Source organism: Vipera berus (assembly GCF_964194415.1).
Source record: "Vipera berus genome assembly, chromosome: 11".
Taxonomy (NCBI): Eukaryota; Metazoa; Chordata; class Lepidosauria; order Squamata; family Viperidae; genus Vipera; species Vipera berus.
The window spans coordinates 20550372-20574350 of NC_138214.1; the positions used below are offsets into that span (position 1 = coordinate 20550372).

The following is a 23979-nucleotide window of genomic DNA, read 5'->3' on the forward strand; positions in this document are numbered from 1 at the left end:
GGAAGCAATGATACTGTATAGTTGAAGGGTCTCCCGTATCCAAATGTGAAGGTGTCTTGCTGTGGTTTCAGCTGATCTTGGCTGAGGGTTGCCCCTACTTAGTACTTGGATGGGAGACCACCAGGAATTCCCAAGACTGTGGGTGAGAGGGGGAACGGTCATGTAAGGAAAGGGTGTTTCATGAGGGGAAGGGGGAGCAGGTGCATCAAGTGCAGATGCCAGCAGTTCTGGATGTTATTGGGCCCCTTGGCCTTCTGTAAACCAGAAGCCCTGGGCCCTGCCTGCAAAGGGCTTCACTGGGGTGGGGAGAGGGCATGGCCAGCTCCAGCGGAGCAGGAGGACCAGACGCCTGTGGGCAGTGAATCTCTTGCCCAGCTATCAGAGACACCTGCAGGAACCACATGGTAACTGGGAGGCTGCACTGAAACTGAGCTCATGGTGACCATCTTGATTTTTTGGCTGCACCCTGTGGAGTTGTTTTGACCTTGACTCTTGCCTCGGCTTCCAGTTTGCCACCTAGCAAGTCATGTCCCACTCTGGGTCTGTGCCTTCCTGTTGGACCTGATCAGTGTCCTCCAAGGTGGTGGTGGTGGTGGTGGTGGTGGAGGAGGACTTCCTCATCCCCCAGTGACCGAGTTGGGTGGCTCCTCCTGGGCCTTGGCAAATTTATAGCCTCCTCACTTAGTCCCTGATAGCCAGCATTTCTCCCATATATCAGGAAAATGAGAAGATTGCCTGCGCCTGATAATTGAAGAAGTGTATTCTCTTTCACACGGAAGAAACTCCATATGCATGACAAGTAAGCCATGAACCTTACTCAGAAGGGACTCTTGAGGCCATCAAATCTCCCCCTGCCCAAGCAGGTCATCAAAGTGAAGCACCCAAATGGATGGCCCAGAAGAGGTAGCCCTGTCCCCAGGGACATGGCTTCTCCTGGCTGACAGCTCTGTGCTTGGAAGAGTTCTGGAGGCATTTGCTCTTGATCCAGGTGATCCTGAAGGCAAAGATAAATGCCCCAGTGGCCTAATGAGAATGCTAATGAACAGATGATTGTAAAGAAAAACAGTCCTTCCATTTTCCCCACCCACCCACCCACACCACCCTGTCAGAACCTATCCTTCCATTTCCCCACCATCCAGTCTCAACTCTCAGTACCTCTCTTTCCATCCCACCTGCCATCAGAACTGATGAAGCTTCTTCCTCAAGGAAAAAAACCCAGTCCAGTTGCCTCTTTGAAAAATTACCTTTGAGGTTCCCCCCAATTGTTGGAGGCAGGAATAAAGAAGGAGGCAAATTGCAGAATGTATGGTGTGAATGCTGCCCTAGGAGGAGGGGGACCCAAGGGTGACCTCAGGCCAGGCTATCTGTATCCGCTTCTGCAAGATGCATCGATAGCCTTCTTTGGTGAACTGAGCAAGGACATCCAAACATAAGGGATCTGCAACCACGGGGACAAATGCTAAGCCCCCCCTCCACCCACAGGAATAAGGAAGGGTCCACATACCCATCCAGACAGAGCTTGGGAGCAAAATGAAGGCCTAGATGAGAAACTGTTCCTGTGCACTGAAGCCATCTTCCCCACGCCATTCCTAAGGTTACATCCTGACAACCGTCCTCTGGCTGTTCAGCCACCCTATGGGTTTACTATGGAGGAGCTGCACATGGTGGATCTCCCACCCAGGAAGGACAAATAGCCCAGTTGTTCACCCTCGGGTGGAGGGTGGGCCTGGGACCAGTCTGGGATGGATGCGACTTTGGCAGATGGCTAGAACAGCAGTTGAGCCTCAGGGGACAGAGCAGGCCCATCCTGCTCCGCAGGAAGAGCCCTTTGGGTCACCTGCATCTCCATATCCTCAAGGCAGTGATGGAGGCTGGCAGGAGGTACTGCATAAATTGTCCCCAACAAAAGTGACCAGCCAGTCAGTTATAGCTTCTTCCTTCCACGGGGCAGCCAGTCCAGAAGCAGCCAACAGCAGGCCCCACTGCCCACTGCACAACCCCACAGTCACTATGCACAGTGCAGGCCTTTCTTTGGCAGAAAGCGCAGACGTGATTTTCACCCCAGAGCAGAAAATGGTAGTTAGGCAGCTCTGTTCCACTGAGGAATGTCTTTGTGGAAACAGGTAATAATAGCCAGTAAAAACCAGGTTTGGCAGCCTTTGGTCTGCAAGAAAACCACCAAGCTCAAAGACTTTCAAGGACCCTACAGTTCAATCCTGAGATACATTCTGTTAGTTTGTAGTTACCGTGGGGCCACTAGGCTGTGATTGGAATTACCAACACATTTTTTTATTTTTTTTTAATCCCATTTATATCCCGCCCTTCTCCGAAGACTCAGGGCGGCTTACAATCTAAACCACAAATCAATGTGCTTAGCAATAGCCTTCATTCTATGTATATGCCTGCTTGTTAGGGCTTTCGCCTCCCCCCCCCCGCGGCATTATTACAGTCAGCTTATTGCCCCCCCCCGACAATCTGGGTCCTCATTTTACCTACCTCGGAAGGATGGAAGGCTGAGTCAACCTTGAGCCTGGTGGGACTCGAACCTGCACTAATTGCAGGCAGCTGGTGTTACTTAAGGAGGCATTAGCCCACTGCTCCACCAAGGCTTCCCCAAATGTGGAATTAATGTATTGAGCAAAGAAAATGGAGACAACTAAGCATTCCAGGAGGAAAAATGGGTCTCTGATCAACAGACCCTAACCCTTGTGGCCTCCCGATACTCAGCTAATCCTTGGGATCTATTCTGCCTCCCCCCCACCCCCCAGCTGCACCTTTAACAGAATACTAACAGAATAATAAGAGCTGGAAGGGACCTTGGAGGTCTTTTGTCCAACCCTGTTTAAGCAGCAAACCCTATACCATTACAGACAAATGGATGTCCAGCCTCTTTTTAAAAGCCTCCAGTGTTGGAGCATCCACAACTTCTGAAGGCAAGCGGTTCCACTGGTTAATTGTTCAGTCAGGAAGTTTCTCCTTAGTTCTAGGTTGCCTCTCTCCTTAGTTTCCATCCAGTGCTTCTTGTTCTGCCTTCAGGTGCCTTGGAGAATAGGTTGACCCTCCCTTTTTTGTGGCAGCCCCTCAAACATTTAAGACTGCTTTCATGTCACCCCTTCTTTTCTCTAGAGTGGACAAACCCAATTCATGCAACAATTCTTCATGTTTTAGCCTCCAGGCCTTTAAAGTGATTAACGTTAAATCTTGGACCGCCTTTAGGCAGTCAAGAGCTCCCTCTGCTGGGAAGAAGTGTTTTTCTAAAATACTAGCAAGGAAAGGAGGAAGCTTATAAGAGGCTTCCCAGGTAAATGAATGTCAGTTTCTTATATTATACTGCTAAGCTTGTAAGCTGCCCTGAGTCTTCGGAGAAGGGCGGGATATAAATGGAATTAAAATAAAAAAATAAAAATATTTGTGATTTTCAATAATCATGATTCCTCAGTTTTTTAAATTCCTAAATTCTGTTATTACCGTTCCTTTACCAGTTTGTGATTTTAAAACAAAAACGTTATTCACTTAAATAAATTTTATTTTTAATTAAATTTATATGAAATACATATTTTATGTAACGATCGGATACTTTAATTAAGAAATGGCTAAAATTGAGCTGTTTAAAAGTTAACATCATAGATGTATAGTGCAAAAGTATTTTAAAACAAAACTGAATTTCAGTATTTCTAAAATTAATCAGAATTTTAGGAAATGCTTTACAAAATGATCATTTTTTAAACAAATTAAAGGTAAAGGTTCCCCCGCACATGCGTGCTAGTCGTTTCCGACTCTAGGCGCCGGTGCACATCTCCGTTTCAAAGCCGAAGAGCCAGCGCTTGTCCGAAGACGTCTCCATGGTCATGTGGCCGGTATGACTAGACGCCAAAGGCGCACCGAACACTGTTACCTTCCCACCGTAGTGGTCCCTATTTTTCTACTTGCATTTTACGTGCTTTCAAACTGCTAGGTTGGCAGAAGCCGGGACGAGTAACAGGCACTCACTCTGTTACGTGGCACTCGGGATTCGACCCACCAAACTGCCGACCTTCTGATTGACAGGCTCAGCATCCTAACCCACTGAGCCACCGCGTCCCTACTTTTAAACAAATATTGACATATAATTACAGTGCTGAAATATTTTCATTGATGCATAAATTTGCTACTATCTTCAAAAGAAAGGTGACTAAAACATTGGTTAAAATTAGTGAAGTTTTACAAAGTTAAGGTAAAAGGTAAAGGTTCCCCCGCACAATCATGCTAGTCGTTTCCGACTCTAGGGGCCGGTGCTCATCTCCGTTTCAAAGCCGAAGAGCCAGCGCTTGTCCGAGGACATCTCCGTGGTCATGTGGCCGGCATGACTAGACGCCAAAGGCGCACGGAACGCTGTTACCTTCCCACCGGAGTGGTCCCTATTTTTCTACTTGCATTTTTACGTGCTTTCGAACTGCTAGGTGGGCAGAAGCTGGGACGAGTAACAGGCGCTCACTCTGTTACAAAACTGTTTACAAAGTTACATAGCTTAAATTTTCAGCAAAAAAAAAGCAGTTTGGGAGCTACTTGGGAAAAATTCCACAGGACTAAAAATGAATGACAAGGTTGACATTTCCCCATCAATTATAAGTAAATAACACAAGCTAAATAGAAGCAGAGTGGGAAAAACACAAGAGATAATTATTCTTCAGATTGATGTGAAAAAGAGTGTTACTTGCTTAGTATTAGACCCAAGAGACACCCACATCTTCTTCTCTGAAGTCCTAAAATGGTACTTCTGGGATCCCTTTGTAACCAGATTGGGCAGAGCTTTGTATGGACACCTCTTCTTTACAGGTATGAAGCCCCACCGAAGCCCTGCTTCGGAGGGGGGCCTGACATCGCTGAGCAGTTCAAGAAGTTCACAGATGTTTACGATGTGATTAACCATCTCAAGATGCCACAAACTTCTCTTGGCTCTCATTTGCTTCCTGCTGCCTACTCCAAGCTTAGCAAAGCTACCTAGGACAGGCAGAGTGCTTACACACAACGTGAAACCAGGTTACTTAAAATATAAGTGTCTGCCCCTTAAACTTGGTTGGCATTAAGTTGGGGCACCTGTGCAGATTAGCCCCTAAGGAGGAGGGGATGGCTGGCCTGTGAACAGAGTGCAGGACCACCAGGGAGCAAGCCAGTGTGTGTGGCGAAGGAGCCTGTCAGCCTGCAGGCATCTAGATTGTAAATGGCCTCATAAAGGCCAGCTTGATGACTTTTATGGATCACGGTCTTTAAGAAAAGCATCTTAGATGGAAGAAAAAAGTGCTATTTTACACCACGCTTATTAACAAGACTAACACCACCTCTCTCCCCTTCTTGACCCACCAGAGAGGCTATTTCAAGGCAAGGAAATGAACTTTTGAAACCAACCACCCTTTCATTGCTTGAGTTTATGATCATTTGAAAGCAATAAGCTGGGAGAGAAGAGAAAATAAGCAGGAAGGGGGATGAGAGGAAAGGCGACGGCTAGAACTGCTCCAGAAGTCACTAGACCTAAAGTGGCCAAGTGTGAAACAAGATTTTTGCACTGAAGGGCCAGCTGGCAAGTCTGGTGCCAAGGAGACTTGGCAGGAGCCCTCTGCCTCCCTGGGACTGAGGGAGCTGTCTCAGAGGCAGAGCAGAATTCCGGAGGGGCCAGCACCTTCATAGCTTCTTCTTTGGGAGGAAAGGGCAGCTGGGGGATCCCCCCCCCCCGCAAGCTGTTCAGGAGGACCGGAAGAGGGAGCAGGCGTCAGGGCTCGGTTTGGGAGGGGGAAATCAATCCTGGGGAGCACAAAGGGTTGCATTACTGGTAAAGTAATTCATGATACCTGCATGGGCAGGAGAGCTCCACAGTGTTCCGATTCTCCCACAGGGTTGGTAGGGAGGTGATTGTTCTGGTTCTCTGCAGTGGGCATGGAATAGTGGACTAGCCTAGACCGTCCAGGCTCCAACCTATTTGAGGGATCTTCTGGCACTGTGAAATGGTGCAAGGGAATAAAGAATTCTGGAAGTAGCCCCAGAGTGGGAGACAGTAAAGGGTTTGCCAGGAATTAGAAGGGAAGTATAAACCATAAAAAAATCTGGTTTGTGATACTACAGGGGTCAGTTCAGGTTCAACCCCCCAAATTGCTTGACTTTACAGGCTGCTTTATGGAGTACATCTCTGAAGGAAGAAAAGCTGCTATTACAATGCAGCAGAGTTCGTTACGGTCATCTCAAACCCGAAACAGGCCAGGAGGACATGGCAGACAGATGAAGGTCAGCCAGCAAAAGACGCAGCACAAAAGATCCAATTTAATTCAGCAGGACGTTCTGCAGTTCAGTGTGGAATGGAAAGGGCTTTCCTCCTCCAAATAAAAGCCTCAGTCACTGCATTAGACTTCTGAGGTTGTTATGGTTGGTGTTGCCTTCTCTTCTCTCTTCTTCTTCTCCTTAATTACAGCAGAAGTATAATAATTCTTGAATTTTATAAAAATGAGGGGGATAGGGATAATGATGGTTAGCAAGCCACAAAGCACCGTACAGGCTCCAATGACTTTGCTAGCCGGACAGACGGGATATATATCACCATAGCCTATGGTGGTCAAGGTGATCACAGCCCACCAGAAGGATGAGAAAATGTCATGAAGCAGTGAATCTGGGTGATCATTGATCAATTCGGCAAACAACATGAGGGTGCCAAAGAAAAGGATTTCAAAAAGAAAAACCCACATCAGGATGGCAATCTCCTTCAAGATGGACTTGAACATGTAGGGGAAGACTCTCAGCATCAGCGGGGTTTCCACCAGCTTGAAGACCTTCAAGAGTTTGATGATATAGACCACACGGAACAAGTTCAGCCAACACGGGAGAGTTTCAGCCTTGCGTGCATGTCCGCTAAAAGAGAGATCCAGGCAAACTGGGAAAAGTGCCAGGAAATCGACCACATTCAGGGGCTTCTGAAAGAATTTCTTTTTGTCAGGACAGGAAACGAGTCGAATGGCAAATTCACCCACAAAGCAGAGAATGAAGAAAAGCTCCAAGTGGAGGAGAGAAGGTATCTGGGGACACAACGACTCCACTGAAAGGTGGTGGATCTGGGGGTGGGTGAAATTGCTGTCTCCTATGGAGTCTTCACGTTGGCCTCCTTTGACACAAAGGATGATGATGACAGCAACATTGAACAGCAGTGACATGACTGCAAAGCCCTACAAGGAAGGAGAGAGAGAAGTCAGATGTCAGTTGCTAGCAGCATCAGGTCTAGGGCCTGGACCACCATCTCCCCAACTTGACTGTAAATCACTCTACAGTAACAGCCATAGTCACCAGCCAAGGGTCACCACTTCATCTTAAACCTTACATAAACTATATATTCAGTTTCCCCTGTATATGTATTTCTCCCTTCTCTTGTATTGTGATTACGTTTTTCCTGAACTTCCCCCTCCCATCAAATAGCGATAAAAGTTAAGAGGAAGATGTCTATAGGAGGCCAACTGCTCCCATTTCCAGCTTTGGGTCCATCTGAAAGATTTGCTGCAGTTCTGGAGACTTTCCACTCCTATTTCCCTCCTTGGAAAGACTACAAACAGAAGACAAAAAACAAAACACGGATCTCTGAGTCACCAGAAGCTGTTCTGCAGCCCTGCTGCTAGTTAAAGGAGTTAGGAGTCTGGATTTTAAATGGCTGGGCAAGAAAACATTGAAAATGAAACGTGTCCCTTTTCTGAGATCGATAAACTCATCACTTAAAGAATATTCATGACCTCCTTGGTGCCAAACAATTTTTTTGTAAGGAGACCCTGAAAGCAGATCCCAACAAATGGCTCCAGGGCAAGTTTGAGCTTCTCTTGCTTCTATAGGAGATTTCTAAATTAGCTCAACAATCTGCCCTCCAATCTTCAGAAGAGCGCCCCCCCCCCAGGCTAAGGGCCCATTTGGTCCATTAGAGAATCCTGACATGCTGAAACAAGGAGCAGAAAATTGGAGAGAGAAAATAAAAGATGGGGATAAAATGGGCAGCACCGTGAGCAGCAGTGGAGGAGGAAAGCACCTGGTGGACAGAAGCACATGAGGCAAGAGTAGGTACAAGATAAAGAGTTGGTTGAGGCCACATCCACAGAAGGAGCAGCTCAGGATCAAGTGTGCTCACTGGTCTCTCTATTTTTGCAAAATCAGGCCAACCCAGAATATTGGACCATGCGCGGCATTTTAGGAGAAACATTGACATATTGGAGCATGTTCAAGAATGATCAGAGGCATTGGGGATTGTTCAGCCTGGAGAAAAGGACACCACAGGGAAATTCCAAAGATAAAAATCAGCCACAAACCTTTGGTTTGTCACACGGCCGCTCGGAAGACGAATGTCGCCTTCCCCATACAGTTTCGGATCGCTGAGGGACCCTGAAAAGGGTCAACAAAAGTCTCCCCGTAGAGACCAGTAAGCAGGGGCTTTCACTGGATCGCAGGAGAGCAGTAGCTCTCCCGTTGGAGCAGGCAATTCTCTCCAACCTGGCAAACGAAAGACCAGCCATAGGATTATGGCCTGTCACTACTAGGGTGAGGGCAGCCGAAGTTACACTTACCATCTGGCAACCTTAAAGCAGCGTGGAAGACGGGGTGAAAACTACCTCTCTTAAATCCTGACTTCTTTCTGTACCTGCATAAGCTGCTGAAGTACTTTCCCCCCGTGAGAGGGAAGGGGGATTTTAACCCTAACCCTCTAGAAACAGCGGCAATTGACTATTCAGGGGAGCTTTTTAAAATGTTGAGGGGAAAAACAAAAGAAAAAAAATTGGATTACTCATTGGAATTCTATTCTATCTCTTAAAATTTGTGGATTAAAAGACTTTTTATTCACTATTTCCTATTCTCTATTTTTGGCTGAAGATCTGGACTTTTCAAAATAGAAGTAAAACTAAAAAGATTAAAACGGTTCAGGGGTGACCTCTTGTGGCTAATTTGAGACTTTAACGTTATTATTTAAAGAGACTTGGCTGACAGCCCAGAAAGTAGATAAGACACCTGTAACTTTGGTATCAGCTATGGGAAAGCTCAGCTGCGTCTTCTCTGAGTGGATTCCAATTGTAAAGTCTGAATTAACATATCACTAAGGAGGAAGGCCAGGAACAAATTCTCTGTATGCTGAAAAAAATACTGCAGACCCTTATTACAGCTGGGGATGAAATAAGAAATTTCAGAATAAAACAAGAAGATAAGCTGGAGAGGCAAACTCAAACTAGGACTATAACTAAAGAACTATCTATACAGAATACAACAGAAAAAGTGGAACAACTAAATACTATGACAGATGATTTAACTACTCAACAAATACAGACAATGGAAAATCCAGGAAAGAAACTGATAATATGGAAAAAAAAGGGGAAAAAATTATATAAAAACCAGAAAGTTCTTGAGGAGCCAAAGGAACAGATGGAAGAAAAGATAAACAGCCTAGGACAACCACGATGGGAGGGAAAAACAAAGAAACGATCTGCCAGATCTACTAAACTTCTTTAAAAAATGGTGACTGAATGGTGTTTCCAACGCCAAATAATGGGCACAATACAAGGACGATTCAAAAGCGTGGACATGGAAGACAACATGGCAGAGAAAGAAAGCTAGAATAAGACTGAAAAAGAATTAAAACAGAATACATTCTAATAGTTATGATGTATATTTAGAATATAAGACTTGGTTATGAATTGAGATAAAGAAAACTTTGATTATTTAACTTAGAAGTATAAGTACTAATAGCTAAATCTGAATATTGATTGATGTGTAAAGGTCGAGGAAAAAAGAGAACATATTAAATGCTGAACTAAAAGAACCGTTGGTTATTAAACTTAAGGTATTTTAAAACTATTACAAAACAAGAATTTTATATTATTTTACTAATTTGTCGATGTAAATGATCAGAATGAATACAGATGTGTATCCTTAATATTAGATTTTGTGAGGAATGGTGATAAAGGAATTGGGGTCATTTAAAAAAAACCGTGGAAATGACAAATATTAAATGTTAAATTTAATTATTAATTGAAATCAGAATTTGGAAAAATTTATTAGGTCATTGTCTAAAAGATGGAACGACTTAACAACTGAGAAATATAAAAACTAAAAGCTATTGATAAATGTTAGAAAACTTTCTTTTACTTGATTGATAGACTAAGATTTATATCAATTTCAATATAGACAGTTTACATTGAGGGGGAAAAGAGAGGGAATATCTATGGCAAGAATTTGAGTTTGTACTAACAATATCTGCACGTAACTGAATTATTGTAACTCAGCCGCCCTGTTATTTTTCAAATATGTGAATGTCATATTAGAAAATCAATAAAATTATTTATATATATACACACACATAAAACACAGACACAAACCCACTAACACGACAGCCCCTTTGACCACGAGTTTCTCCAACCACGTAATCTGACAACGCTAGATGATGTGGCAGAGAATCTGGAGATTCCACTCAGTCTTGCACCTTCTTGTGTTTGGCTAGGGAACGTGTGCTGAGGTGGGAGGCTGCTCTTCCACAGTACCAGTCATTCTCCCAGGAGCAAGTGTTGAACGTGGGTTTAGGGCACTTCCAAACAAGTGGCAAACCTGCGTCTAGAGTTACTGCTCTGTCACTGAGCAGTAAGCCTGAGAGCCCCGGCTGAGCCGACAGGGTTGGGGGCCTGTGCTGAAGCTGGATTCCCCAGGCCTCTCGGCTGCTGCTCGGGCAGACGCCCTCGGGCAGGCAGCACTCAGCTCCCCTTCTGCCCCTGCCCTGGCAGCCAATCCCAGGCAAAGGGGGAGGGTCTTTCCATGCCTTACGCCCCTCATCTCCCACACCCAAGAAAGGGGGAGCGCCGCCCACCCCCGTCTTCTTTGGCAGCCCCGCCAGGCCCTTAAACCGGGCGGGAGGCTTCCCTGCGACCTGGTCCCGCTTGTCCCCCGCGAGCCGGCAGCCTTTTCCCACGGACTGCGGCCCTTTGTTGGGCGGGAAAGGGCTTCAGGTTGGGGCGACCCAATCAACGGGCCTCGCGCCCCGGCCGGCTCACCGTGGCCCAGGGCGAGGAGTGCGGCTCCTCCAGGAACGCCCAGGCCGGCCGCGCCCGCCGCGCCCACCGGCCGCCCGTCCCGCGCGGGACCCGCTCCAGCAGGCCGCGCCGGTCCTCTTGCTGGCCGGGGCCGCCCTGCTCGGCCTCCTCGGCTTCCTCGGCCTCCGGGCAGAGCTCGCTCCAGCAGCAGGCGGGCAGCCGCGCCTCCGAGAGCCCCCAGAAGGCCAGCTCCGCCCGCAGGGCCGCGCGGCAATTGGCGGCGACGGCGCCGTGCAGGTGGCCGCTGTGGCAGAGGTGCAGCACGTGCTCGAAAAGGCGGCCGCTCCGGTCGAAGAAGAACTCGCCGGCGCGGGCGTCGTAGTCGAAGCGGGCCGCGGCCGCGGGCTCGGCCAGCCCGCCCAACTTGGTGCCCGGGAAGGCGGCCAGGACGCGGCGGCAGGTGCGGTAGCGGAGCCCGCCCACGTTCAGGGTGACCCGGCTCGAGGGGCTCTCCATGCCCGGCCCGGCGGCTCCGAAGACCTGCGGAGGAGGAGGAGGAGGAGGAGGAGAGGGCTGAGCGGCGGGGAGGGGGGAGGCCCGACGGCCCCGCTCCAGCCGGCACCCCGCGAGCAGAGCCGCCCGCCGGGCTGCCCTCCGCCGGGCTCTTTACTGCTGGACCGGGAAGGCGCGGCGGGGCCGTCCAGGATCTGCACGCCCTCCTCCCGCTGCCCTCGGCCGGCTCACCTCGCAGGGCTCCGTGGCGGGGACGGCGGCTGGGCGCGGAGGGGGCCCCTCGCCCATTTACCTGGCCGGGCGCCTTGCCGGCTTCCGCCCCGCCGCCGGGGGCGTCCCCGCTTCCCCTCCGCCCGCGGCTGCCCGAGCGGCGAGGATCGGACGGCGGCGACCGAGGATCGCTCTGTCGGACGCGGAGCCTCCCAGGCGGGTGGCGGAGCGAGGCGGCCAATCCGGAGCGGGTAACCCCCTCCTCGGCGCCCCTTCCCGCCCCCGCCCGGCTGGAAGCCGACCGGCCGCCCCGCCCGCGGCTGCATCTCGGCTGGGGTTGCGCAAGGAGGGCAGAGGCGACCCCCCCCTTCCTGGCCCGGAGCCCCCCGCGCGGGGCTTTGCCTTGGAAAAACGGGGGTGTAAAATCTCTCCTCCTCTCTCTCTCTCTCTCTCTCTCACACACACACACACACACACACACACGAACTGCTTTGTCACTTTCGATAATGAAAAGCCGTAAGGAAAAAATGAAGAAGTCAAGGATAAACTCAACATTCGCTTCTTGGGGGGGGGCAGGCAAAGAGGGTCCTCGGCTGCCTTTCCTTGGGATTCCTGCGCCAAGGGGGGGGAGGGGGGTGGCGGACTCAAAGGCTTCGCCCTTTAGTAACTGGCTGACCCCCTGCTCTTCCCCTTACCCCACTTGAGACGAATGGCTGAAATGCATTTTATCAGCCTCCCTGTTAGTTTCTCTGCCATCAAAACCAGGAAGCCCGCTGGGGGGGGGGGCAGAGGTGGGTTGCCTCTGTCTTGGGCAGGATGCCTGTACCGGTCCTTTAACCAAGACACCAAAGTGGCCGGCAAGACGCAGCCAGGCCAGGCCTTGAATTAAGAGACTGTGGGGAGAAATGGGCCACGCGTGTGGGCCTTTGGTCTCCCATCTCTCTGGCTGAGAAGTTGGGTCCTTGTGGCACCAGAAACGTGGGGTCCCAACAGAGATTTCACAGTCTCCCCTTCTTTGTCAGCTGAGTTGGGTTGAAAGTTTAATTGTTCACCCTTCTAGGTCAAGTGACAGAAAAGGTGTGCCGTTGACACTGAACGGTGGTGATACGTGTGGCTGGTTACAATCATTAGAGTAGTTGTCGATTTCTACATTGTCATTTTCTAAAGATGCTTATAATTATGGAGTTGAGTTATATTAATCATTACATTTGCTTTGGAAAGAAAATTGCTCAAATTTTGAAATAAAATAGAGTTGGTTCTTTTTCATGTGGTTTTTTAAAATTAAACACAGAAGAACATCACTGCTGTTGCCAAAGCAACAGGAAGAGAGAGTGTGCAGTTCAGGAGAAGCTCTTATGCAATCTTCCCCCCCCCCTCCCATCCCTCTGGTGCCTCAGTTTGTAGCCTGTTTTTGTTTTTTGGCCTCCATGAGTTGGCCCTGAGCCAGAGCACATCCTCTTCCTTCTGCAGGCTACTTTTTCCAAGCACTCTGCAAAACTGCTCTGCAAGATTAAAGGTAAGAATATAAAAGCTAATGAGAAGCTTGGTGGAGCCTCAGCCTATCTGGGGAAGGAACCAGAAGTTGAAAAGTGGAATTCCTTGATGTCAGCGAGGAGTGACCTAGAACCAATTCCAGGGGCTCTCTCCATCTTTGTCAGAGAAGGACCCCAGTTTGGTGCTTTCGTTTGGGCGGGATTGCTACCGTTTCTGTTTGGGCAGAAACTGGCTGAATATGTTTACCAGTTAGTTATATGCAGGAACTTTTTACTCCCAGGTATGTGACTTGTCAGCTTCAGAATTGAATTGTAATTCTTGTTTTACTCATGGTCATATATTATATATATTATAATTTTCCATAAATCAGCTAGGTATGGAAATTTACTTAAAATTTCAGGAAATGTTATGCTTTGGTTAAATATTTTTTTTAAAAAAGAATCCTCACTTTTCAAATCATACATCTTCCCTGGGCAGACAATTAAAAGGGGCAACTGAGTTTCCTGTTCAGCCTGGGTCTTTCTGAGGAAATTACTGGATTAATTACTTTGCGCTCCATAGCTGGAAAGAACTGTCCAAAGGATGGTCAGGTGCTTGAAAGAATCAGATGAGTTAACATTTTTTTCATCTACGGTGCTAAAATGAATGAATAAAAGTTTAATACTCCTGATATTTTACTACGTACTTCTGGGCCATTGATTTTAGTGGGCAAGAAACAACCTGGAAGAAGTATACTGTTGTAGGATGAAGTGCGAGGGAAGTGTTTGAGGAGTGTTTCAGTCTCTTAGTCTCTCGTGGACAACCTCTTTCTTCTAGATGTTTGGACTGTGATTGTGATCCGCATAAGTCTCTCCTTAACTAGGAAATAATGGGTGGAAGTAATATGCTGTAATATGCTATAATATGCTGAACCACAAATCTAAGCCATGAAACATACAACGGCTTCTTGAATTGATGTGGTTGCTAGATTTGTGAAGTTGAGACCTGCTTCTCCTTCCATCAGAAAAGAAGCAGAGCAGTGGGGAGAAAGGAGGTGCGGAAGGAGCCCCACCAACTCCCTGCTCCCTCCCTCCCCAACTAGGTAAGGGTGGGAAGGATTCTCATCCCTCCCTTCTTATCCTATGGAAAGGGACGGGATCAAAGAGCCTGGCGAGTCCAGCATATTCAGTCTTCAGAAGTCTCCCATCACTTTTCTTCTGAAGCATTATTGGCCATGTTAAAAGGGTTGGATTCTTAATAATGGTAACAATAACGATAATAATACCTCCATGATTCCTAGTTAGAACCAAATCACTGGATAATGAAGACTCTGCTATTTCCCGGATGAATATTGTAGATGATGATGATGATGTTGATGACGATGACAGACCTTTTTCCTGTTCTTGGCAGCCAGTTACAAGCGATGAAACCATGGGAAGAAAAGATCTTCTTGAACGTTGGGGGTCTCCGGTATGAGACCTATGCCAGCACCCTCCAGGTGTTCCCTGGCACCAAGCTGTGCTGCCTGACAGAGCCCCAGGCAGCCGCCACCTTTGACTACGACCCGGACACCAAGGAGTTCTTCTTTGACAGAAGTTCCTACCTCTTTGAGGAGGTGCTCAACTACTACAGGACCAAAGAGCTTCATTGCTCTGACTTGATCTGCAAGTCAGTCCTGGATGAGGAGCTGGCCTTCTGGGGGCTCGGCAATGCCCCCCTGGCACCCTGCTGCTGGCAGAAATTGACCATCGCTGAGGGGCAAAAGGAAGAGTACGGCATCCCGGAGGAAAACCAAGAGGCCACTGGGCTGCTGGAGCAGGCGGGAAGGAACCAGAGCGCCTGGAGGGGCCGATGGCAGAGCAGAATCTGGAGCACATTTGAGAAACCCTTCTCCAGTTTCTGCACAAAGGTCAGCTAGGGCTTGCGGGGGGCAGCATTCGCTCCTTGCAGTGGTTTTCTTGGCCTGCCAGGGCTTCAGGGCTGTGGCTGAGGCTGAGCCAAAGGCAGCCGCCCTGTTCTTAGCCTGAGGCGGCTGGCTGAGCCCTGGTCCCCCTGCAGGGGCAGCTGGATGGCAGCCACAGGTGCAGTTCTCTCTCTGGCCTTGCAAGACAGGCTCAGGTTCAGCTGAAGGGCACTTTGCTCATTTTGACACCCATTTCTCTCAGACGTATAAGAAGATACCTTCAGGATTGTTGTCATGAAGGGCATGGCACATCAGGTATAAATCTTGCTGCTGGTTCTAGTAGTAGTAAAAGTAAGAATGGCAATTTGGTTAGCTCCCTCTGGGGTGAAAATCATCTTATTTAGGATGCAGCACTGACACAGCCTTCCACCAGCCTCCTCCAGGTCCCCATGTATTTCAGACGTAGCTGGCCAGAGATGGGATTTTTCCCCCCATTCTTCCCCAAGTTCATGAGCAGAGAAATTAGGTAGACATTTTTTTTCTGAATTTTTATAGGGGAAGGAGGGCGTGTCTGGGAGGAGGCCCTTCCTGAGATTATGGATGGGAATGAATGGAAGAGGGTAGGGAACCAGATGTTAGAGAGAGGATTGTCCTCTGAAAGGCCGGCTATTCAGACCCACCTTTGGCCAGCCAGTCCCCAGGGGCCCCGCCTGTCAACCTGGAGGATTTCTCTGAAATCCTTTTCTCCCTGGAAGGACTTTTTCTCAAGCAGACTGTGGTTGAATAAGAATGCATTTTAAGAAAAGGAGGGGTCATTTTTCCTAAGGTTTTAGTTTCAGATAGTTCACTTCTATGTCCTGAATTCAGATGTGATTTGTGTGCTAAAAGCTGAGCCACTTTAACTTAAATCACTTGCACAGCTGGCATTTTGCATAGGATATTTGCACAGCCGTCATGATATTCAGGAATGATCAGGCTCAGAGTCACCTCAACCACGAAGTGAGTGGCATATAAATGTAATTGATGAAGCAAGCAATCAGTCCACCTGACCTCCTCTTCCCTTCCCCCAACAGGTCTTGGCTGCTGTGTGTCTCCTCTTCAATATAGGGATATGCTGCCTTTTTATTGCCAAAGCTTTTGAAGACGCCCATTATTTTCCTGTCTACCTCCTGGAAAACCAGATCAATCTTACTTCAGACCTACATACTTTGGCTGACTATGCATTTTACACAAACCCTTACCCCCTTTACGTGGAACTTTTTTGTGTCCTTTGGTTCACGGTTGAATTTGTTTTGCGACTCATTTCCTGCCCAAATAAGAAGAAATTTCTCCAAAGCCCACTGAATGTGGCTGATTTTCTCTCCCTCTTCCCCATTTACATTGAAGTTTCCTTCTATAGGAATCCCACAAGCCATCAGCGATTTTTATTCTGGTTGGATTTTTTGCGTGCCCTGTATTTCTTCAAACTCTTGAAGGTTCTCAAGCTGGTGGAGACCCCACTGATGCTGAGAGTGCTATCTTATACCTCCAGGGCTGCCATCAGAGAGATCCTCGTCCTCCTCATGATTTTAGTCTTTGAAATCCTTTTCTTTGGTTCTCTCTGTTATTTTGCAGACATAATTGAAGATAATACATATACACATTTTGTTGACATCGGCTCAGCTTTCTGGTGGGCAGTGGTCACCTTGACCACTGTAGGTTATGGAGATGTTTATCCCATCTCTCTAGTTGGTAGAATGATTGGAGCCTGCACAGCACTATGTGGTGTACTAACCATTATCATCCCAATTCCCTTCTTCTGTATCAAATTCCAAGGCTATTATGATGCTGTCATGATCAAAGAGAAGAGAAAGAGTAAAAAAAAACCCCACTCACCTTAGCATCATGATGGATGGGCAGGATGTTTCCAATGTTTCATCGGAAAAAGACATGTACTTCCAAACTGCTGCTGCTCATTCCATCCTGCATCGTGTGTCTTCTCCTGCCTGAATGGTTAATGGTTTCATAAAGCCACTCTCATTCTGCTCCTGGAACTTCTTCACAATGGACATGATCATTCCCATGAAAGTCTTATTTTCAAAATGTTTCCAAGTAATTTTGTAAAGATTCTTGCTTTCAATTTAGCTGGCAAGTAGCCTCTTTCCCACTATGGGCACAAGCTTATTCATTTTGAATATATCTGAAATGTGTGATCATGTGCCTTCCTTTCCAGAAAGCATCCTTATTGGCTGATGATAAGTGAAAAGTGAGGTCATATGGCAGACATTGATAGGGAAGGCTGGCCTGGATTTGATCACAACTTTTAGAGGAATATAGCAATAGCACTTAGACTTATATACCATTTCATAGAGCTTCACAGTCCTCTAAGCAGTTTACAGAGTCAGCATATTGCCCCCAACAATCTGGGTTCTCATTTTACTGACCTTTACTGACCTCAGAAGGATGTAAGGCTGAATCAACCTTGAGCTGGTGAGAATCGAACTGCCAAACTTTTGGCAGTCAGGAGAATTAGCCTGCAATACTGCATTCTAACCACTGTGCTACCTTGGCAATAGGACATATATTGTGTGTCTGCGAGTTTTAAATATTGCATTATTAGCTACTGGCTTCCTCCTCACACATCAGTATATTTACTAGGCTTTTCATACATTTCTCATACAACTTGAATTTTTTTTTGCTTGTTTGCAAATTAGAAGACTATCAATAACCTTCCTCGTGCTCACCTAGTAGTTTGAAAGCATGCAAATGCTAGTAGCACTCTGATTGGAAGGTAACAGTGTTCTATGTGCCTTGGCGTAAAGTCATGCCACCACATGACCACATAAGTGTCTTCAGACCACACTGGCTCCTTCAGCTAAGAATCAGAGATGAGCACCACCCAGGCACAACTGTACAGGGAAAACCTTGACCTTTTTTTACAGTAACCTTTAAAGCAGTTGTATCTTCTTTCAAAGCAAGAAAATGTTATCAATATATATACTACACTTATACTAATAACATTTTTGAAAATCTTTTTAAAACTCTAGAAATCTCTGTGAATCCCTTTGGAAGACTGGCAGAAGAATTTCAGCAGGTTACCAAGAACTGCCCCTGCAGTGATAGCTGGCAGTACATCAGGGTGTCGGCAGGAAGGTGAAAAAATTCAAGAAGGGGTCCACAATCTGGAGATCATCATGAGGCATAAAAAGGGTGGGGGAGCTTTAATGACATGGTTGTGGCTGCTATCTTGACTTTTTTACACCCCTACTAATGTAGACATGCAGTATATTATAATACAAATACTAGAATTATACTTTAACAATGGAAACATTCTAGGTAGCTTTCAAACTGTGTAGAACATATTACTGACAATGTTCAATGAAACAGTCTTAAGAATATTTGTAATGATAAAATGGGCCCAGAATATCCAAGAAGTTATTACAATGGATACGTGGGAAAAGATCTGGGTGAGGAACGTAAAATTTACACAAGCTCAAAACCTAAGAGAGAACTTTTATAAAATGTTTTATAGATGGCATTTAGATCCTAAAAAGCTTGCAAGTATGTATCCGAACTATCAGCCAAAATGTTGGAGGTGTGGTGGCGAAGATGCAACATATTTTCACATATGGTGGACCTGCAAAAAGGTTAAGGCTTTTTGGATAAAAATTTGGTGGAATATGCAGAAGATCTTCAAGCAAAGGATAAAGTTTTGTCCGCAATTGTTTTTGTTGGGCATAATTACAGATGCTACTGTTGTGGACACTAAGTTGATGTTGAATTTAATTACAGCAGCAAGACTTTTAATAGGTCAATATTGGAAGAAGGAGGAACTGCCGACTATAGAGGAATGGACTCTAAAGGTTTCTGACCTGGCGGAAATGGCAAAGATCTCGGCCTATTTGAAAGATCATTCGCAAGAACGTTATATTATGGAGTGGAAAAAATGGATTGATTATATCCAGAACAAATATGGGACTAAAAAGTTTCATTTAGCATTTGAATAAGTCTTCCTTTCTTTTTTCTTTTTTTTCTCTTTTTATATGTAATATTAATATTGCTTGTAGTTATCTTATATGAGCTAGAGAGCGATAGATTTAAGAGTTTATTGTTGTTAGCATATGGATGTTTATGATTGTTTTTTGTTTTTATACCTTGTACTTAGCTCTGGGAAGTCGGGGGGGGGGGAGGGAGAAATGGGGGGGAGGGGCAGGGAGGGATAGGTAGGGGTGGGGGGAGGGGGGATTGTTAAAGATAAAATGTACTCTAAAACTTTTCAATAAAAAAAAGAATATTTGTAATGAAGAAATTGGAATAATTGTTCTGCAACTTTGGCTAGTCTGCTGATTGTTTACTATCCCTAAGGTGTATTAAAATATATAAAATAAACTGGTCAATTCCTATGGTTTCATTCCACATTTCCTATGTAATCAGTTTTAGTTTTTAGATACTGTAATATAACTCTCTAATTAAAAAAGCATGTGAAGAAACCTACCGTGTTTTACCGATATATTTCAGTCCATAACTGCCCTGCTTCCAGTGCCACAGCCACCCTGACCCAGTTTCTCTAACCAGAGAGATGGAAGTATTCCCCCCCCCCCTGCACCAAAGGCCCACATGTGTGGTCCATTTCTCCCCACCATCTCTAATTCAAAACATGCCCTCCTATCTGCATCTCTTTGGGTGCCAATTATGTTTGCCTCGCCTAAACTCTTTGCTAATCAATTAATAAATAATAATAATAATAGTTTAATTTCTATACCGCCCTTCTTCTGAAGGACTCAGGGCGGTGTACAGGGCAATAAATACAATAAAAATACAATGTACAAAAGTTAAGATAGAATTAAATATTAAGCCCAATTACAATAAAATTAATTAAAATTAATGTTAAAATTCCCAAACCCATCAGACCAGGCCAGCTGATTCAAATAAATAAGTTTTTAGATCACGGCGGAAGGAGCGAAGGTCAGGAGCCGTCCGGAGCTCAACTGGTAAACGGTTCCAAAGGTCTGGCGCGCCCACAGAGAACGCCCTCCCCCTGGGGGTCGTCAGTCGACACTCTCTGACCGACGGCACCCTTAGGAGGCCCTCTCTGTGGGAGGGCACTGGACAAAGGGAAGTTGATGCCGGCAGCAGGTGCTCCTGTAAGTAAACCGGACCCATGCCATTTAGGGCTTTATAGGTCATCACCAGCACCTTGAATCTCACCCGGAGGGCAACCGGAAGTAGTCTAAACGAGAGGTCACGAGCGCATGAGTGACTGTGCACAAGGCATCCCGGTCCAGATAGGGCCGCAACTGGCACACCAGGCGAACCTGGGCAAAGGCCCCCCTAGTCACAGCTCCTATATGATCTTCCAAGGAGGACACCCAAGTTGCGAGCCCTATCTACAGGGGGTAATAGCTCACCCCCCATAATTAGAGGTGGAATAATTGAATTTCCTGAGATGCCGACACGCACAACCACTCAGTCTTGTCGGGATTGAGCTGAAGCCTGTTCCTCCCCATCCAGACCCATCCAGGCAACGGGACATCACATCGAGGGCATCACTGGGGTGGTTTGGGGTGGAGATGAAGAGCTGGGTACCACGAATGATCTCACCCAGTGGCTTCATATAGATGTTGAACAGGAGAGGTGAGAGGACCGACCCCTGAGGGACTCCACAAACGAGAGGCCTCGAGGCCGACCTCTGCCCTCCTGCCAACACCGATTGCGAACGTCCCAGGAGGTAGGAGGAGAACCACTGCAAATATATGTAGGAAACACTACAGTAGTAATGGGAGATTTTAACTACCCTGATATCAACTGGGAAACTCTGCAGTGAGCAGGAGATCAAACAGATTCCTAACCAACTTAGCTGACAACTTTGTCACCCAAAAGATGGAGGAGGGAACTAGAGGAAATGTCTATGAAGATTCTCAGTCGTACAGGTCCATACCTGGAACATGGACTGTTGTTCCTACGTGAAGGACTCTTGGCAAGGAATGGGCTACACCTCATGAAAACAGGGAAAAATGTACTTGGAAAAAGACTGGCCCAACTCATTAGAAGGGCTTTAAATTAAAATTGAGGGGGAAGGGCAGTGGTAGGATTCAGATATGTGAACAACTGGTTCTCTGTGTGGATGCTGCTTCCGGAAGTCCATTGGGCCTGGGCAACAAAAAATTAGCTACCGGTTCTGCTGAAGTGGTACAAATTGGCTGAATCCCACCATTGGGGATGGGTGACCAATCATTAGAATCTCTAGAACGCAAAACCAATCATAAATCCCAAGAAAACAAATCAAACAAAGGCAGGGAGTGATGAGAAAAAAGAAAAAAAATCAAACAATCAGGAGATCCAGGAAACATACTCACGGACAGACATAAAAGTCTTAAATGTTTATATACTAATGCTCAAAGCTTGGGGAGCAAATACGGTGAACTAGAAGCAATAGTTGGCATTACAGAAACCTGGTGGGACAAAACCCATGACTGGAATGGACTGATGGATGGATACAAATTATTCAAAAGAAACAGGTCTACAAAAAGAGGAGGGGGAGTTGCATTATATGTAAGAGAACACTACATATCTACAGAAATGCACATGATCAAAGATAAAATCCCTCCAGAATCTATATGGGTCAATATAAAATGAAAAAAGTGACATTGCCATAGGGGTATACTACAGGCCACCCAACCAATCAGAAGAAATAGATGGACTCTTTGCCAACCAGCTAACAAATGTATGTAGGAAGCATACCACAGTAGTAATGGGAGTCTTCAACTACACAGATATCAGCTGGAAGACAAACTCTGCAGCGAGCGGGAGATCAAACAGATTCCTAACCAAACTAGGTGACAACTTTGTCATCCAAAAGGCAGAGGAGGGAACTAGAAGTAAAGCTATACTGGACCTAATTCTTACTAATAGTGAAGAAGTGATAGAGGGAGTTGAAATTGCCGGCACCTTGTGGGAAAGTGACCAATCATACAGGAATTCAGTATAATGCAAACACTAGCAATAGAAAACAACCCAACCAGAGTCTTAAACTTCAAAAGAGTTGATTTTAACAAACTCAGAGAGAACCTAGGAAAGATTCCATGGATGAAAATCTTAAAGGGGAAAACAACTCAAGAAGCATGGGAAACTCTGAAAAATGCTATCATAAAACCCAGTCCAGCACAATACTACTGAAAAAAACCCAAGAAAGGCAAGAAGAAACCAGCATGGATGCCCAAAGATCTCTCAGACAAACTGAAAGACAAAAAGGACAAGTACAAAAAATGGAAAGAGGGACACATAACTAAGGAAGATTATCAGCAGACAGCCAGAACATGCAGAGATAAAGTGAGGAAAGCAAAGGGTCAGACTGAACGAAGACTTGCAACAGAAATCAAGGACTGTGCTTGGACCAGTATACATCCAGCTGCTCCATTTTATATCTAGTTTAGAAACTGAGAACTGTGTTTGTGTATTCAGCACTTATAGGGTTAATACAACATTTTTAGCAGCATTGTATGTAAGAACATGTAGCATTTACAGGGTTAAACATTATTTCCTCAAGAGATGCCTTATGGGAATTGTAGTCTGACTGTTTGGTGAATATCATGCTTACCTAGTTAAGTGGGTAGAGTTTTAAGTTTTATTGCAGGACTTCTGGGCTTTGTCTTTGTTCTACATCTCTTCATGAATGCATGCAAGGACGCTTCTTCACTCCAAAACTATGTGGGGTAAATTTACCTTCAATCTTTTACACTGTCAGGATGGACAGATGTGCCATGTTTGAGGATCTTATCAGCAAACGTAAGTCTGCCTAGGATGCCTGACCAATAAAAGTCTGTTTAACACCATTCTGCAGAGTTTATGCTATTTGGATCATTAATTATAAAGCATCTTAATTTATGTGCCATCATAAGGACAATAAAAAAAAGTTTATTTCAACATATTAATAATAAGAAAAAAGTCAAGGAAACTGTAAGTCCACTAACAGAGAAGATGGCAAGGAAGTAACATGCAATAGGGAGAAAGCAGAGCTGCTTAACTCATTCTTTGCATCAGTTCTGAAGGAGCTGGCAGATGTTATCTCAGAACTATTGCACTATATCTTTCAAAAATCCTAGAGCACCGGGGAAGTACCTGAGGATTGGAAAAGGGCTGATGTGGTTCCCATCTTCAAGAAGTAAAAAAAACAGACCCAGGAAACTATAGGCCAATCAGTCTAACATCAATACCTGGAAAGGTACTGGAAAAGATAATGAAAAAAACAAACAGATCTGCGAACATCTAGAAACAAAGTTATAACTAGAAGCCAGCATGGGTTTGTTAAAAACAGATCATGCCAAACCACTATTACCGGTATTTCATTCTTTGACAGAGTGACTAAATTAGTAGACCAACAAAATGTTGTGGCCATAGTATACTTAGACTTCAGCAAGCCATACAACAAAGTAGACCAGGGCTTTTCAACCAGTGGTACGCATACCACTGGTGATACTTTGGTACCTGCCAGGTGGTACGGGTATGATGGTTTGAAAAAATATATATAAAAATGGATTAGCTGAAGCGATGGCAGTGCTAGAGAGGACTAGGGGAGAGTTCAGCTAGAGCTTCAGTGTTGCCAGGGTTCTGCTGAGAGCCCAAGATCGGCACATGTGGCTCCAGCGCACCGAGAAAAGAAAAGGAGGAGGGGGAGAGAGAGGAGAGGATATAAAAGGAGGAGGGCGGAGAGGAGAGGATATAAGAGGAGGAGGGGGGAGAGAGGAGAGGATATAAAAGGAGGGGGAGAGAGGAGAGGATATAAGGAGGAGGAGGAGAGAGGAGAGGATAATAAGGAAGAGGGGGAGAGAGGAGAGGATATAAAAGGAGGGGGAGAGAGGAGAGGATATAAAAGGAGGGGGAGAGAGGAGAGGATATAAG

The 23979-nt window shown here is 46.0% G+C and overlaps 2 protein-coding genes across 3 annotated transcripts; one reads left to right on the forward strand and one right to left on the reverse strand.

Moving 5' to 3' along the window:
- Window positions 1–6371: 6371 nt before the first annotated feature.
- LOC308672983 (voltage-gated potassium channel KCNC1-like) lies at window positions 6372–11882 on the reverse strand (the record flags this gene model as incomplete). Its single annotated transcript, XM_081336314.1, has 3 exons — window positions 11748–11882; window positions 11025–11543; window positions 6372–7184 (listed from the first exon to the last, which is right to left on the reverse strand). Exons 1-3 carry the CDS (start codon window positions 11802–11804, stop codon window positions 6372–6374), a joined length of 1389 nt encoding a protein of 462 aa, XP_081192440.1. The 5' UTR covers window positions 11805–11882.
- Window positions 11312–18492, forward strand: LOC308672984 (voltage-gated potassium channel KCNC1-like). 2 transcript variants are annotated; one of them, XM_081336316.1, is made up of 4 exons: window positions 11312–11463; window positions 13197–13500; window positions 14610–15108; window positions 16176–18492. In XM_081336316.1, the coding sequence occupies exons 2-4, from the start codon at window positions 13478–13480 to the stop codon at window positions 16980–16982; spliced, it is 1329 nt and encodes a 442-aa protein (XP_081192442.1). In that variant the 5' UTR covers window positions 11312–11463; window positions 13197–13477; the 3' UTR covers window positions 16983–18492. The 2 variants fall into 2 exon arrangements, with proteins under 2 accessions (XP_081192442.1, XP_081192441.1); XM_081336315.1 differs by lacking the exons at window positions 11312–11463; window positions 13197–13500 and having other exon boundaries at window positions 14546–15108.
- The last annotated feature ends 5487 nt before the right edge of the window (window positions 18493–23979 follow it).

What these genes read in the sequence shown, in the direction of transcription:
- LOC308672984 (XM_081336315.1), top strand. Translation starts at nt 14,557, where the DNA reads ATGATGATGATGATGTTGATGACGATGACAGACCTTTTTCCTGTTCTT. An exon ending in TCTCCAGTTTCTGCACAAAG is followed by an intron (nt 15,109 to 16,175) that starts GTCAGCTAGGGC and finishes TTCCCCCAACAG; the next exon opens with GTCTTGGCTGCTGTGTGTCT.